Source organism: Microtus ochrogaster, chromosome 1 (assembly GCF_000317375.1).
Source record: "Microtus ochrogaster isolate Prairie Vole_2 chromosome 1, MicOch1.0, whole genome shotgun sequence".
In the NCBI taxonomy this organism is placed as follows: Eukaryota; Metazoa; Chordata; class Mammalia; order Rodentia; family Cricetidae; genus Microtus; species Microtus ochrogaster.
In genome coordinates this window covers 120,549,029-120,566,317 of record NC_022009.1, presented here as the reverse complement: position 1 = coordinate 120,566,317, position 17,289 = coordinate 120,549,029, and the positions used below count along the sequence as shown (strand labels likewise).

Genomic DNA, 17,289 nt, shown 5'->3' with positions numbered 1-17,289 from the left:
GGCATGAGTGCCTTGATACTGTGTAAGCCCGGAACTGTTTCCTGCTCCTGCTGCAGTACTGCATTGTTCTTACAACTCCGGGTTCATTTTAAAAGACAAACTTCCACTCGACACATGTCAAAGTCAGATCTTCTGGTAATAGCTGCCCTAGGCATTGACTGTAAGATCGGAGACTCAGAATGACTGGTGTAGTGGTTTGTAAAAGTCGGGAGGATCGAACAGAAACAGATTTTTGAACATGGTGTTTTGTAACAGGGAATTTTGACAGTGGAAAGTGAGCACATTCTGTAGAGGATGGATAGCGAACAAAGCAGAGGGTTTGTGTTTAGCTCACACTTTCTAGCACATCATTAAAATAGAATTTTTGTATTCTTAGTTATTATGAGTTTACTGTAGTAAAATCTGGCATCGTAGGGAGTGCAACAGTAAGAGGTCATGTCTGTCCTGGAGTGAAGTAAGTGGTTAGTATACTCAGTGAGTACATTGGAATGACCTGCCGTGCTTTCTCAGAAAGCATGACTTCTGCAGATTAGCCCTGGAGTCTCCTGGGAAGAGAACAACTCGTCCTTATTACCTTTATTTCATCTGCAATGGACCCTGCGGTTTGATGCCTTTGAGTTCCGTCAGAGATTATTAGCAAGAAGAAGGCTTGTTTTGTCTCACAGTTGCTCACAGTCACTGCCTATGGACCCATGGTGAGCTGTACTGTATCCTGGTGAGGAAGGGTGGCTGAGAAAGCTGCTTCCTCTATTGTGGCAAGAAACAAAGACCAAGTCCCACAGCCCTTTAGGGACACAACCCCAGCGACCTAATATCCTCTTTCTAGACCACAAATATCAAAGGTTTCATCACCCCAGCCTCACCAGGGTCTCAGGACAAAGCCTTCAACACATGGGCCTTTGAAGGATACTTTACCCAAACAACTGGGACAGCACCTGTCAGACAGATGCAAGTCGGTGATAGTGATGGAGGTCATGGAGACCCATTCCTGACTTTCATACCCTTAAATCTGCCCCACAGAGTTCCTGATAGGAAGAGTCAAGCCTAATTATAGGGTAATCAGTGGCTGTTCAGGGTGCTTGAATACTCTCTGTCAAGGTATATCTTCCGTTTTGAACACAAGTTGCCTGTCAGTTGGTATGTGTGTTTTATGACAGGTGACAGGAAGACCGTGTTTATAAACGTCACAGTTACTTGTCTGTATTAATTTGCTGTTAGAGCTGACAGATGTGAGATCAAGGAGAAGCCCATCACGACTTCAGTGTCTGTGTCACTACAGACCCTGGTGTCATGTGTTGTGCTTTTAAAAGATGGAATAATTATTGTTTGTATGCAGTTGTCATGATCCATTTGGTCCTGTTAGCTTGCACAAGGCTATGTACTTGACAATAAACCTTAATGTTTTTAAGATTGGATTTCCCTGGGGGCTGGTGAGATGACTCAGTGGTTAAGAGCACTGCCTACTCTGCCAAAGGTCACAGGTTCAGTTTCCAGCACCCACAGCTGTCTGTGCCTCCAGTGCCAGGAGATCCAACACCCTCATTAGGCTTCTGCAGGCACTGGACTTGCATGTGGTGTACACATAAAATCACATAAAATCATTTTTCTGTATCAACCTGTTTGTGATAACAGTATCATTGTGAGAACAGATTAAAATATATTTACAAATCTTCCTTGTTTCTCTTTTCTAATACAGTGCTTTTATCTTTTGTTATCAGAAAAAGTTGTAACTAGTTTTGAGCCTAGTAAATGGTAATCTTTTTACTTGGCACAGACTAGAAGATAATAATAACACAGTTGCCGTCTATTGCGGAAGATGTCATGATTAATATTGCCACCTTGACAGATGCTACCTACACGGTCAGGATGATTTAATAACCTCCACCCCAACTGCGTATGGTTAAATTGAAATGACCACCACTAGGTTGGGTGGCTTGTGTCGGGCAGAGACACAGGGACAGTGAAGTCTCCCCATCGGAAAGAGTCTTTCCACTAAGGAAAGAATGTTCATAAGGTTAGCCTACTTTTTTTTTTTTCTGTGACGGAGTAAATAGGCATCTAATTAGTTATGCACGCATATACGTGATGATACTCAAAATACTGTGTGTGATGGAGAAGTGTGAGGAAAAGGTAGACAGAGAAGGGCTTGCACCGAGTTCCATGCAAGTGTGTGTTCTTTGTTTCACCGAAGCAAGGGAAGGTATTTCTTACTCAAAAAATTAGACAGAAAAACCAAACCTGGAATGTCAGGTGCTGATAGATCTAAGGAAAATTAAAAATATTTAGATAATCCAGTGGGTGTCTTTAGCTATGTTTTGGTGATAATAGTGTTTAAGAACACCTTTGATACGTAAGGTAATGTGTTCCAACTGTGCTGTATGCTGGCACCTTTTGTGACTGTGTGCAGTAGCACGGATTGCTGTGCCATCTGCACTGTACATACATACAAACATACATACATACATACATACATATATTGTTGCTGTGAATTATCATCTGATTTCTGTTTTCTTTTTCTTTTTCCAGTCCTGATGATATTGGTACCTGCTGGTATATACTCCTTTCTGGTTCCGTGTTCATTAAGGAATCCATGTTTCTTCCGAGGAGCAGGTATGTTGTAGACATACAATGCAATGATCTTGAAGTTCTTTTTGCAGAATTGAATTACTTTACCGAGTTAGTCTGCTGATACGAAGCAAAGCAGTGCTTTGGAGTTGTTACACATAACGTTTTTGTTTTCTGTATTTTTTAAATGCTTGTTTTATGTCACAAATACCACTCTAACTTCCTTAGCAAGGGATGGGTGAAAACATGGTGGTGACATGAAAATTTGTTAAATGCCTATGTTGGCTGTGTTTTGGGACATAGCAATTGAGATTAGTTTCAGATGACTTTGGTAAAGAAGAACTAACCTAGGGAAGCAGTGATGTAAACATCTGAGAACAGCTGAGAATGTCCACTAGATCACAAGGGACTGGAAATGAAGCCAGGAACTGACTTTGACTCCGCTGCCTCTATGGACCATATGGCCTCTTGGTTTTGCATCTGTCTGTAGATTGGCTTTGTGCTTCCTCTCCCTGTGACTTTGGCGTGCGGGTGTTGACTGTTGATTTATGACCTTGTGTTGCTAAGACTTACGCTGTTTGACTGTTTTCCTTGGATACTTTAGGATATAATATGATTGACTCAGCCGGGGCAGGTATGCACCTCTGGTCCAATTAATTATGGCCGGAAAGGCTCATCTCCTAAGACATGCCCACTTGTGTTAAGGTTAGTTACTGTGTTTCAGAAGAGATTTCATTCTGTTTTTTTTTCCTATGAATTTATCACAAGTACCCTTTTATTTGGTTTTAACCAAGTATTTTATGTTATTAAATGTTTAAATTGGTTAAAATATAACCTCATCTTTCACCTAACCTCTCTCCATTTTGAAAGGATGAGGAGGGCTGGAGAGATGGCTCAGAGGTTAAGAGCACCGGCTGCTCTTCCAGAGGTCCTGAGTTCAATTCCCAGCAACCACATGGTGGCTCACAGCCATCTGTACTGAGATCTGGTGCCCTCCTCTGGTGTGCGAGCATACATTGAGGCAGAATGTTGTATACATAATAAATAAATAAATCTTTAAAAAAAAAAGAAAGGATGAGGATAATGTTAAGAATTTAATTTAGAGGCTGGAGAAAACACATGCTGCTCTTTCAGAGGACCAGGTTTGATTTCCAGCACCCATGTCAAGTGTTCCCAGTCACCTGTAACTCTATCTCCGGGTGATTCAGACCCTCTTCTGGCATCCATAGGCTCCTCTACTCAGGTGCACGTGAGTGATCACTGTGTCCTGCACGGCCTGGTCCTCAAAGCCTGACTGGGGTGACCAGGGAATGAAGAAAGCGCAGACACACAGGCGTCAACGACAACCTGGAAATCGTAGCGTGTATATTATGTACAGCCTGGAACAAGTCTCTGTTGGGGAAGAGGGCCAGGTTGCAGTCATCTGCGAGGAGCAAACTGCTGTTACTAGCTTTTGCACACACCAGTCAATTGTTTGTTTTCACCTTATGTGGATTGAAGCCTTTGACAGTTCCGCTAAGTCTGAGGCATTGGTTCTTGCCCATAATAAACATTCATTCAGTACATCATCCACGCCTGACATGTTACATATTCACTCAAGGCTTCATTTGCTCTCCACACTTTGACAGAGATAGGCATACACATTCACATAAATAAATACTACATGAGTCTTGAAACATTTACTTTACAGGCGTGAACTTTTTTTCCTCTCATGAGAAGTCAGATCCAGTAAATCATGGAGATAAATGGTTTTACGCTATAGATTAGGGCTGGCCTGGGTGAGGTGCCAGAAAGGGGTGGGATGAGCCTCGGAGGTCAAAGGGCTAATAAAAGAAAGTGGGGTGTGCATGCCTCCTTTCCTTCTGCCTCCTAAGGTCTGACTGTGATCCAGTGGAGGTGGGAAGCCTGTTTGTTTGCTGTTCTTCTAATAGTGAGAGACATAATAATGGGGCTGGCATTGGTAGTACAGTACTGCTTGTAACAATAATATCATGGTAATACAATGATTTTAAAAGAGCCAAATAGGCAGAGTTTTATACTGAACCTGATTTGCTAGGAACCATTTAAAACACTTGGCTCTGTGAGGTCGTTGGATCTTGCTGTTGTCCTTCATGTAGCATTGTACAGGCGGGGGTGCTTCAGTAGTGGGGCTTTACACCTTCTAGGAGTTAGCCTAGATTGTGTGTGGGCTCCAGGAGCAACTCTAGGAATTCTCCCAGAGGAAGGGCAGACAGCACAGGACATGGCATTTCATTCCTCAGAGTATCTGCCTGACTGACATTTCTAAACTTGTCCAGGAAAACCCCAGTTAGGGATATTTGTAAAAATTATGTGATTTTGTTATAGAAAGAAATTACAAAATGGAACTAGCTCTACATTTCCAAACGAAAGGAGTCTGTTCCTTGAACTCTCATCCAAGGTTATTCTTTCATGTTGTGATGTTTTCCATGCTAAACCTCTTTGTGAGTATGCGGGGTTATATGTGCACAGGTGGGCCTCATAAGCAAGAGCAGTTCTGACATACATCATCTTTTATCTCTTGTTTGCATTGGTTAAAGAATGTCTATACACACACACACACACACACACACACACACACACACACACACATCTTTATATAGGGTTTCTCTTGCTAACTTTCAGTTTCTGTACCTTTCCACAGTAACTGTAGTTCAGTAACTGTAAAGGGTAACTTGTAAATTTTCACCCCGAGTCCCACTGCGATGAGTGGGCTTTGGAAGGACACCAACTAGAGGCCGCACCATTGCAATCATCATGGTGCGATTGCCGCTGCACAAATGAAGCTTGTAGACGACGCTCTGGAGCCCCGGGAGCCTCTGATGGCGTCCTCCCAACCACCATCAGTCAAGTGACAGCTTGTTCCCACTCCTGGAAGGAACCCAGTGTTCGGAAAGGCTCTCGCTCTGCAAGAACGGGGACTTGCAGTTCAGACCTGTTCTGTGAGCACATTGGACCTGGAGTCTTCCAACGCATGGCATAAGTTACTCTCTGTCTGGCTGCATGTCAAACGCTTGTGAGTCAGGATTTTAATGGGACGAAGGAACAGTCTTTCAGACCTAGTGACAGGCTGGAGCTATATATAGGCTGTTCCTTCATGTTGCACCTGGTGGCATTTGCTCTGCCCGAGTTGTTTGTTTCCTTGGGTGATGTTGCCTTAGGAATAGTCCTGAGGTGGTTTTAATAGGAAAGCGGCTGTGTGCTGGTGCTGTAATGAAGGTTCCTGTAGCTTCGTGGGTAGTTCTCTCCCTGGAAAGGGTCGGTGTGGGAGAGATGCTGATTGCCCAGTTTTTTATGAGCCTGGTTTTCAGTCAGTTCTTTCCACTTACACATCTTTTTTCCTGTTTCAAATATGTTTATCTTCTCCTGGGGTAAAATTATTGGAAAGGTCGAGTCAAAATAATTTCAACGATAGCGACACATGCAGCATGCAGACTTTATACAAAAGTAACAGGTAGAGTAAAGCAGGCACTTGTAGGAAGGAAAACTGCAAGAAAATGCATCTTTAACAACTTAAAATAACCCACTCGTTCGTGTTGCACTTAGCTGAGCTCTGCTGCCATGAAGAGTACAGCTCACACACAGGTATGGAGGAAGGTTTGTACGTTTAGGTGATGCCAGCTGTACTTCATTTTCGTTGTTCTTTTGGAAGAGGTCGTCCAAAGAGAAGGATGTGGCTCTGGCTCACGAATCATGTAATTAGCGCACCCCAGACCGTTACACACCCAGTCCCCTCTCCTCTTCAGACATCACATGAGTTTTTGGTGCTTGTTTGGAGCGTCCTCAGGGTAACGTGGCATGCTGGTCCTTGTCGTGCTCTTTGAAGTACCTGTCCGAGTAATAGATCTTCTATGGGGCCTCCTGCTGGTGCGTGGAGGGAAAAATCAGGAGCAGGAAACACACAAGTATGGCCAGTGTGACGACTCCTCCTACACGTCTTTTAGGGTCATATCCTCTTTACAAAACAGAGCCATTGGTCTATAGTCTCTTTCCTTTCCTGCTTATGCTATGGTCAGGGTAGAAGCTGTAGCTTGGTGGAAGAAAAGAAGCCCATCAATGACATTAACCGTAGAACTTGGGTGTTGCCAGAATGATTGCAATGAAAGCGAGGAACAAGAGTGTCTCAGTTAGGGTTTCTCTTGCTGTGAAGAAACTCATGACCACGGCAACTCTCACAAAGGAAGACATTCAATTGGGGTGGCTTGCTTACAGTCCAGTGTCATCATGGAGGGGAGCAGGACAGTGTGTAGGCAGACGTGGTCCTGGAGGAGGAGCTGAGGGTCCTACACATTGCAGGCAGCAGGAAGTCAGCTGAGACACTGGGTGGTAGCCTGAGCATAGGAAACCACAACGCTCATCCACACAGTGACACACTTCCTCCAAGGCAATCCCCACTCCAGCAAAGCCACGTGTGTGTGCACGAGCACACACACGTGGAAGCCAAAGGGTGATTGTTGGCTATCTTTCTCATCACTTTCCACCTTGTATTTTGGGGCAGGGTCTGTGCTGGCTGGCTATGGCTAGTTTGCTTCAGTTCCTCTTGTCTCCCCAACCTCAGCCCTAAGTGAAGAATCCGTGCAGGTCCTCCTGCTGATACGGCACACACTTTACTACGGAGCCATCTCCCCAGGTCTGACAGTTGAACAAATCCTTCTCTGGAACCGACTGCCTCTGTGGTGGCAGAGTCTAGGCTGGGCAGAGCTGCTGATTTCAGACATTACGCCACCCAGTCCATTGTCGCACGTTTTTGCTGGAGCAAGTGATTCCAGCTTGTAGTTCAAGCTAACGATAATGATAGTGCAGTCAGTTAATGATAATAGTCGGGGGGGGGGGCGGTGTCAGAGGAACTTTTTTAACTTAAAAATGGTCAGTTTGAGCTCTGTCTCTAAGAGTACATATAAGTGAGTCTGTAATAGAATCAAACTCACGTGTGCGTATATAAACCAGTTGTTAGCGTGAGTTTTTGTGTCAGTTGGCCCCCGGGTCAACTTATCTTATTCCTCCCTCAGTGGCAGGTTTTGAAAACAGACCTGCTTGCCTTGCATTTTATACAGCATTAGACTTTGTAGGTGAAGCATGAGGTTTAGCAGATAGTTGTTAAGAATCGGTGCTGCATCCATTGTCCTTCCGAAACAACAACAGCAACACCTGCACACACGAGTGTGCCCTTTAGAAAATGTTCGCCTTCTTTTTCAGGCTTCAAGTGAGTGAGTAGGCATGAGTTTTTACACTTGGGGGTTCACCATTTGGAAGTTCTGAAAAGGGGCGGGGCCGAAAATCTAGCAGTCACCTAAAAATAAAGCTTGCTGAGTCCTCTGGATTCAGAACTATGTCATAAACTGTTCTGTCCCCTCCCTCCAGATTACTTTAAAAATATTTAAAGCAGTATCATGGTAACATTGCCTTCCGGGGGTGGGGGAGACACATTTCAATGACCCATGGTTTTGTTTAATGCCAGAGTTACATGGAGAACAAGCAGCAAGAGCAAGAGGGAGAGGGAGGGAAGGAAGAGAGCTGGTGAGAGCTGAGCTGTTGGGGTGCCGGAACCTTCTAGCTCCCGCTCAGTCCCCTTTAGACACATGGAGTAATAATGAGGTAGCAAAGTGGAAGAGAGCCCGGGGATCTCATGGGAAGTGCTTGGCTTTGTCGTGCGCTGAGTGTCCTACCAAGCATCAGGTAGCTTCCTGTGTTGGTTACAGTGTTGTTGCATAAATAGGGCATGGGGACTGTTTTCGCTTGGGTCAGAACCCGGGCATGGAGATCCAGGTAGTTCTGTAGTGACAGCATGAACAAGAAAGCACCAGGCTGTTTTCTTCCCTGGCTGCTGTCAGCCTATGGGTTTCAAAGAGGCCAGAGCTTTGGTTTCATGTCTTTACTCAAATCTCGAAGCAAGAAGAAAGGAAAACAACAACAACAACAACAACAACAAAATCCCAAGAAATTTACTTTTCCCATGGTGGTGCCCAAGCTAAATCCCTTAAGTAGACTACAGTCACATGGCCTTCAGGCCACCCAGGACCCCAGGATCTGTTACTCTGCAGTGACACATGGCTAAGGAGTAGGTGACCGTGTCTCCTGTATATGTTTTAGGGTTTCTCTGTCTTGGACCTTGTCTTCACTGTCTTCTCTACTAGATAGATTAGTTTTAACACTCAGCCCATGTCTATGCTTCTCGTCAGCCTAGCACACTCTCCTAGGTCTTGCCTCATCCCAGAGTCCTCTGGGTCCTGCCTAAAGTTGACCAACTCCTGGTGTTCCCATGGCAGGCACATGGTGAAGGTATATGTCGAAGGTTTCAAGGAACTTTGGGGAGGGAGTTCCAGATGAGGTGAAGATAACAGTGAAGCACACGTAAATGTGGTTTGAGAAGAGTTAACTTGATCCCAGTTGTGGTGTGTCTAAAATTAGAAATCAGATTCACTTCTGCATTCAAGATGTCAAGTGAATGCATAGATAGAGACTCTAGTACATGCATATATTACAACAATCCTTTGGATATTAGTACACTTTTTTGCTTTAGTATTTAAAAAAGTCCTGAAATGTTCAGAAATACTTCACATTATTTGGACTGTTCTTTCTCCTTTGAATTGTATTCTGAGGTGATACCCAAGGCACAGAGCAAAGCTCTCCTCCAGGGACAGAGTTCAGTTGCTGGATCACCAGGCTGGGAATTGGGTTGCTATAACTACAGCATAGGGATGTGCTGTACATATAAATACAGGCTTTTATGGTAGTTGAATCCTGGCTTTGGTAGTGTCAAGAAAGTGGCGTTAAAGAACAGGACTCTCAGGTTTGTGTGTGGGCGGTTGGTGCTGTGCCAGTTATCACATGCTTGAGGCCAGGGGATTGCTCCTGCCCACCCTTGATGGAAACGTGTGAGGATTCATGTTGTCACAGCCGTATTTCTCTTACAGAGAAGTATTATGGTATTTATGAAGGTCGTAAGATCTGAGATATATAGTGAAACACAGTATTGATTTTCTCTGCTAAATGTTTGAATCTTGTGTCTGCTACGACTTGCAGAGGGGTTCCCAGCTCTGCTTTGTGTTGGCTGCTTTCAGAGGCATGATAGAGGGATGGTCAGGTACTGTGTTGGAGTTTAAGGTATGTCTAATATGTATGTAGAAACTAATTTTGTTTTTAAGGAAACAGGTACTTTGCACTAGATAGTCTAATAGGAAATAGCATTAGTTTAAGGATTTTGCAAAATTCCATGAAGTTGGAATATCTTTCATAAAATGAAATTTCCAGTTAGTGGTAGCTCTGGGAACAATATCTCTCATTGTTTTATGAATTGAAGGATGTGTGTGTAGAACACACTCGACTGTTAAAGTGTCTGTAATATAGGCCCCATTCAGTTTTCTAATATGCTGTGAATTGTCTGAAAGCACTAGTTGGAATGAGTAAAGAGAAGCAATGGCTTAGATGTGTAAGTGCTTTCTATATACAAATTTAAATATCGTGGGTTCCTCATGTGCTCAGGTACCAGTTAGAACTGTGTGCTCACTGTATTAGCACCATTGCCTTAGCTGTTTCTTAATTCGACTAATGCAGTTACGACGATAGGATTTATTTTTTTTACAGTTAAATGTAAAATAGCAGAAATGCTATTTAGTGTTCATAAATCCTTTTTTAAATTATATTTTTGTATTAGTAAGGGTTCTTTAGAGGAGCAGAGCTGATAGAGACAGAAGATAGAAATAGATATTCATTCTATTTGTCTGTCTATCTATCTATGGAATATTTTAGGGTGGCTTACAGGCTATAATTTAGCTAATCTAACAATGGTTGTCTACCAATGGAAAGCCCAAGAATACAGTAGTTGATTAGTCCATGAGACCGGATTTCTCAGCTGATCTTCCATATATGCTACAATCTTTCTTTTTTTTTTTTTCCTTCAAAACAAGCTTTGGAATCTACTGTGGAACTAGCTATTATAGGATCAGGCTGGCCTTGAACTCACAGAGATCTGCCTGCTTCTGCTTCCCGAGTGCTGGGATTAAGGGCGTGCGCCACAGCCAGGCTATGTTCCAATCTTGAAGGTGTAGATTTTAATGCCAGTGAAGGAATGCAAGAGTGAAGGTGAGCAGCAAAGAGAGAGCTTCCTTTTATATAGGCTGCCACCAGAAGGCGTGGCCCAGATTTTGCTGGATCTTCCCATCACAAAAGATCTGGATTAAAAGTGGGTCTTTGTTGCAAGGAGAGGGCCCACTTGTTCATTCTGGCTGCCTGGCTAGCTTACACCCAAAATAACCATACAGAAACTGTATTAATTTAACTATGCTTGGCCATTAGCTCCAAACTCTTATTGGCTAACTCTTACATATTAGTTTAACCCATTTCTATTAATCTGTGTATTGCCACCTGACTGTGGTTTACCGGCAAGATTGTAACCAGTGTCCATTTCAAGCAGAAGATCCATAGCGTCTCTCACTCTGCCCTTTATCCCAGCATTCAGTTCTGTCTTCTCCGCTTAACTAAGTTATGCCCTATCAGGCCCAAAGCAGTTTCTTTATTCATTAACCAATGAAAGTAACACATGAACAGAAGAACCTCCTACACCAGGTCTTCTCATTTCAAATGATTTGGTTAAGGTAAAATCCTTCAAAGGTATACCAAGCCACTTTGGTTTTAACTAATTCTAGATATTGTCAACTTAACAACCAAAAATAGCCATTGCAGGTTTTATCTTAAGTTTTTAAGTCAGATATTTTGGAATACATTTTAACTTTTTTTTTTTACCTTATTTATGTTTTTATAATGATAAACTACTGAGTTTATTTAATGTGTAATTTCATTTAGATAACATTTATTTGTTTATGCATTCTTTATTTGTACGTTTTGAGATAGGGTTTCATTAGGTAGCCCTGGATGGCCTGGAACTTGCTATGTAGACTAGACTGGCCTTGAATTCAGAGTTCCTTCTGCCCATGCTTCTGCCTCTTGAGTGCTGGGATAAAGACATTTGCATTTAAAAATGGGAGCAGTGATCAAATTCTGTAAAAACATTTTCCTTTGCTTTATTGTATTATTTATGGCTCATAAAGATGAACTTAATAAATATAAAAGTTACTGAAATTAATTTGGTTTACAAATAGAAAAATAACAAATTAAGATTATTCCATTTTGTTACTTTAAATTAGCTGCGTATCTCAGGTTGAATGGGAAATGATACATAAGAAAGTCGTGTGTTTTCCTGTCACAGCGGTATAGGTGCATCTAAGGAAACAGTTGCCTGTAATTTAGAAATCTCGTTACAGGTTTTTTTATTGTCACCTGATTGTGAATTTAACTTATATAATTTTTGGAGTCTCAGCTTTAAGAGTTATTGTAAAAAAGGCCTTTTATTTAGGTTTCATACCGGTCCTTAGCTCACGTAAGTTACACGTGTGTGAAAGCATCCTTGTATCTAAAGCAGATTTCTCACCGAATACTGTGTCAGTATGAAGTAACCATAGTCTTGAGACATTGTAGAGGAGAGGTATCTGCTAACCACTCCCACCAGCAAGTGTGAGTTTTAACTTTTGAAGAATGCCTGAGGGCCATTAAGTCATTGGAATGAGGGTTTCTGGGAGGTTGGGTTAGTTGACAGGAGATATGCCCACAGCAGAGGGTGATGGCCCCAGCTGGCATTCTTTGAGGACAGAGATAGACGGGCCCTTGTGGCAGACAGAGTAACTTACCGGATGCCAAGTGATAGCTTTGAAAAACAGTCATTCAGTGTCACAGACAAGAAGGACATAGAGATGGTTCTGACATGTTTAACTTGGTTGTCTGGAGAGCAATGGTGCCTTCAGCAGCTCTAACAAATATGGAGGAAGTGAGGTATGTGGAATGAACACAGTTTGTTTCAGGTATATCGAGTCACACATGCTGACAAATAACCGAACCGAGCGTGTGAACAGACAACTTGGCGCTGGTTCACTTTAATGTAGGTAGAGGGAAGTCAGGTAAACATAGAGACAGCTGTCATGTGTGGAGGAAGAGGGATCGATACAGTTCTGTCTGAAGGCCACAGGCCAGACTTGGACAGCTTTAAAACCCTGCCTTCCAGTGCACCCCAGTGCAGAATTCCATCCCTGCCTATCTCAGCAGGCCAGTGCCAACCCAAGGGCCAAATTCCCTGGGCACATTAAATTTCATAAATGAGGTAGTACAGATCTTCCACAAAGTACTGATTTACAAATAGTTGGATTGCTTCTGCTTTCGTCTTCTGTGAATGTTCATGAATATGTGTCCGTGTGGACAGTCGACAAGTCTGTTTTTGTTGCTTCTTGGTTGCTTTGGGGTGAAACTGCTGTGTTTCGTGATGTTTATTGAACTGTGTTTTGAACAACTGCACTGTTTCCCACAGCGGCTGTAGTTGTTTGTGTCCATGATGGCCATTGAGATGTCCGGTCGCTTCCTGTTGTCTCTACTACTGTACTGTCAGACATTTTTCTATCAGCCATTGTTGTTGTGGTTTGTTTCGTGCTGGACTTGTAAGGCAGGTGATCCCCTAGTGAGGTGTGGCGACACATGCTGAGGATCTTTTTCATATGTTGTTGGCCACTCCTGTTTCTCCTTTGGTGAAATGAACTCAGAGCTTCTGCTCATAAAAAAAAAAAAAAGATTGGATATTTATTTTTGACTTGTAAGCATTTTGTGTATTCTGGATACAATTCTTTTGTTAAATATATTTTAGAAAAATATTCTCTCAATCATTGGAATATTGGCCCACATTTTTTCTTAGCTAAAAGCCAAGGCTTTAAATTAAAAAGACAATATTTATGTGTGTGTGTGTGTGTGTGTGTGTGTGTGAGCGAGCGAGCGAGAGAGAGAGAGAGAGAGAGAGAGAGAGAGAGAGAGAAATTTGCATGTGCAAAGGTACAAGGAAGTTATAGAACATTATAGAACAGCCTGTGGGAGTCAGTTCTCATCTTCCACTATGTAGGACCCAGTGACTGAACTCAGGTTTGTAGGTTTGGTGGTAAACATCTTTAGCTCCAGCCATATTGCTGGCCCTAAATAGGAGGCTTTTAGTTTTTATTAAAATCTTTTTAAATCAAAAAATCTCATTTCTATTTTATACTTTGGGTGTCCTGTTTATGACCTCTTAACCTGGATGTCGTAAGTTTTCTCAGGCCTTTTTTCCCCTAGGAATTTAATATTATCAAGTTTTCCACTAGTGTCTGAGATTCATTTTGAGTTAATTTTTCTGAATGGTTTGAGGCTTACTGTTTTCGCCTGTGGAATGCAATAGTTTTAGGAAAATTCATTGAAAGAATGTAGTCTTTTCATGTCTGTATGCATGCGAGGTCATATGTGCCATGAAGCGTGTATGTTTTGTCAGAAAGATGACTTTGTGGAATGGGATTTCTTCTTCTACCTTTATGTGTGTTCCGGACATGGAACTCAGGTTACCAAACTTGCATGGCTCCTTTCTGAGCTATCTTGCCTGCCCCGAAGGAATATCTCTTAATTTATTGAATTATCTTAACATGTTTTAAAAAGCTCGCTGAATTCATTGTAAAACATTTACATAAAATGCTTAACTAAAAAAAGAAAATCAAAAATAAACCTGAAAACCATTTACTCAGGTCTGGAGTCCTCTGTGTGTTTGTCTGTGTGCCCAATTGTACATTTGTGACAAACACCAATTTTGTTTTTTTGTCAGAATCATTTTTATAGCTCCATCTTCCCATATCGATTTAAATCCGCTTATCAGCGTCAAGAATGCTATTTAGGATCCGATTGCATTGCCTGGACTGGTGCCAGACATCGGCTCTCCAGACTAGGAGCATGGGTATCTTTTGATTTCAACCCTTAGAAAGCTTCCCTTCAAATGTACTTAAACATGTCTCATATTAATATAATGCTTAACTTTTAAATGGTAAGTCACAGGATTTTATTATTTCAGTCTATCCGGGAAACTCTGAGACAGATTTAAACAGTATCATCAGTGTTGCCTTTTGGTAGAATTGGAAGGAACAGTCAGTTTACTCATGCCACAAGCATGTGATTCATGAGAGAAACCCCCATTTCCCTCAGCTCAGTTAAACACTCGCTCACTTTGTAGTAAATTATATGTATGTGTGAATATTCTTTTCCTTGTTTCAAGCAAGTTTTGCTTAGGTCCTGGCTTACAAAGACATTTTACCTCCTGAAATGAGCTAGCTTTGCTAGATGGCTGTGATTTGAAACCGTTCGTGTAAATGTGTTTCAGGACTGAGATGTTTGGTTCTCCTTCCTGAAATGATATTAGGTTCTTATTGCTTTATGGCCAATCTGAGTCACCCCTTTTAATTAGTGAATCATATAGTTCTTAATGTATTTTTCTCTTTGTTTCTTCAGGCAGTTTTATAAATATTAGTATGTAGAGAGGTACGGCAGCTGAGCTGCCTTTTCTATTCGACTCGATGTACCCAGCCTTGCACAGTGAAATGGCTGAGCAGTAAAAAGCCATTTTCGTTACAGCATGTGTCTCCATGCTGAGGGAAGCGTCCGCTATGGACCATAACTTTTAAAGAACCTGTCGACTGGTGGCTGTGCTGAAGCGCAGCATCAGCAGAGACCTGTCTGTGCCACTGTGTGGACTGAAAGCAGCAGATCAGTTTAGCTGAGCTGTCTGTAGAGATCGGTCACGAGGACATAGACACTACCAAAGTGTAGCTCTCACACCACTGTCCCGGGCTGGTTTAGATTGGGGCAAGACAGGAATCTGCTCTGTAGAGCCTAGCACAGCTGAGGTAAGAACATCTTTATCTCTGGAAGAGCCAAACAGCCCCCTCCTCCAGCTCTGCCCATCGGTAATGGTCTTTACCACGCTAGTCCCTCAGGCCGGTGTGCATACAGTTCAGCTTCTCTCTGGTGGAGAGCAATCAGTTCTTAGCACTGCTTTCGTCCACGGTAATAACAGAAATTGCAGCTGCTGGTGCGTGTTAGCATTTGACCTTGAAGACTCACAGGAGAAAAGAGGCTGTCGATTTCCTTACTCGTCCTTGATTTGCAGGAGTAGATAATGAATTAATAGAAATTGATAAAGAGTGTCTGTCAGGCAGCTGCTGAGGTCATGAGGCTGGTATGCGGAAAGAGTGTGCCCATACAACATGCGTAATACAGAATGCAGCCCCGAGAGGTGGGTGGGTCATGGAAGCAGGAAGCGAGCCTCAGAAGGAATGTTGGCTCAGCTAGAGCCACAAGCCGGGAGCACAGAGGCTCGCTGCCTGCAGCTAACAGGAACATGGGAGCGCTTGCTGCTGCCGGGACGTCTCCCATAGACGGCGGCAGCACTCTTGCCGTACTGGGGCTTCAAAGACATTGAAGACAGTACAGGTTAGATTTTTAGAAATTGAAATGTTTATATTGCAGACACCGAATTCTTAATACTTCTTAAGTCGATAAGACAGCTGAGGGACTGACCAAAGGGTGGGACAGTAGGGGGAGCACAGTCAAGAGCTCTTCCTTTTTATTTCTGTATGTGTAAGTAAGGGCTAAATGCTGGGCTTCCCTCTGCCATTGAGTGCTTGGAGTGGAGTGTTTCTAAGCTAGCCATGGGAGGTTTCTAGGATGCTGTAATGTGTGTCTGGTTTCACCACACACATACACACACACGGTTTATATGTTACTTGATGGATGGTTTCATTTTTAAGTACCTGTTATTTTTGAGTGAAGCTAAACACTAAAAAGATAAAGTGAATTTTTATGGCAAGTTTTTCAACCTACTTTCCTGAGTTTTCTTGTGACTTTGAGGATAAAATTAATGGCTTCACCTGTTGCTTAGGGGCTGACTACTTGCTACCGTTCTTTGTATAGACAATAGGATATACTGCCCCCCCCCCGTCATCAATAGATAAATTGATTTTGGTTTAGAGGCATCAGTTGATTATTTACATTTTATTTACAGTTAGTTAGACTTTTAAGGAGAATAATGAAATTTAGCAATTATTTCCAGAACTGAAGAGATAAAAAAGGTCTGTCTCGTAGCCTGACATTTTTGGTCCCTTGGTGAGCATGGCGTGCCGGTCTCACCACCATGTGTGATCTCCTGGTCATATACCCCGACATGAGCAAGTTTACATTCCGCGCAGAACTTGCATTCCGCCAAGCAGTTCTGACGCACACAAGAATGTGGAGGCCCATACACAGGGCAAGGTTAGGGACGCTGATAGAGGAGGCTCTGTACCCAGCTGCCGCCTTTTCCAGGACACTCAACGCTGTTAGAAAGTGCTCTTGACTTAAGTTGGGAAAGAGCGGGCTGACAGAAACCCAGGGTTGGCTGGCCGGAACAACTCCCGCTGCCGCCTGTCCCGTGCCTTGCTGCCTCTGGGAGTTTACACAAACTAGGTAAGACTGACTTTCTCAGACGTGTGCTTTCTGGGTGTGAACTTGAAGGACTAGATCTAGCAGGCTGTCACTGACAGTGATTTTTGGTTGCCTGTTTTGGATGCTAGGATGTCGTGTTATTTATACCTGTAAAAACATTTTCCATCGGTGTATTTTGATTTGAAGAACTGAGTTAATTTGTAATTCTTAATTTTTAAATTGTTCTGTGCATAAAAATTCAAGAGGGATGAAACAGTGGACTGCTGTACCGTGTGTTGTGCAGGTGGTCTCTCTGTGGACGGCTGGTGGGGTGGACTGTGGTACCATGTGTTGTGCAGGTGGTCTCTCTGTGGATGGCTGGTGGGGTGGACTGCTGTACCGTGTGTTGTTGTCAGGTGGTCT

General features: G+C 42.8%; 1 protein-coding gene and 1 pseudogene across 2 annotated transcripts in view; one reads left to right on the top strand and one right to left on the bottom strand.

Moving 5' to 3' along the window:
* Nucleotides 1-17,289, top strand: part of Rapgef2 (Rap guanine nucleotide exchange factor 2) — a 206,446-nt gene that overhangs the window by 74,874 nt on the left and 114,283 nt on the right. For both annotated transcript variants that reach the window (XM_005344118.2, XM_013348674.2), the window contains exon 4: nucleotides 2,527-2,610. In XM_005344118.2, the coding sequence (XP_005344175.1) occupies nucleotides 2,527-2,610 (84 nt within the window). The remainder of the gene's footprint in view (nucleotides 1-2,526; nucleotides 2,611-17,289) is intronic.
* Nucleotides 6,212-12,325, bottom strand: LOC101988764 (annotated as a pseudogene).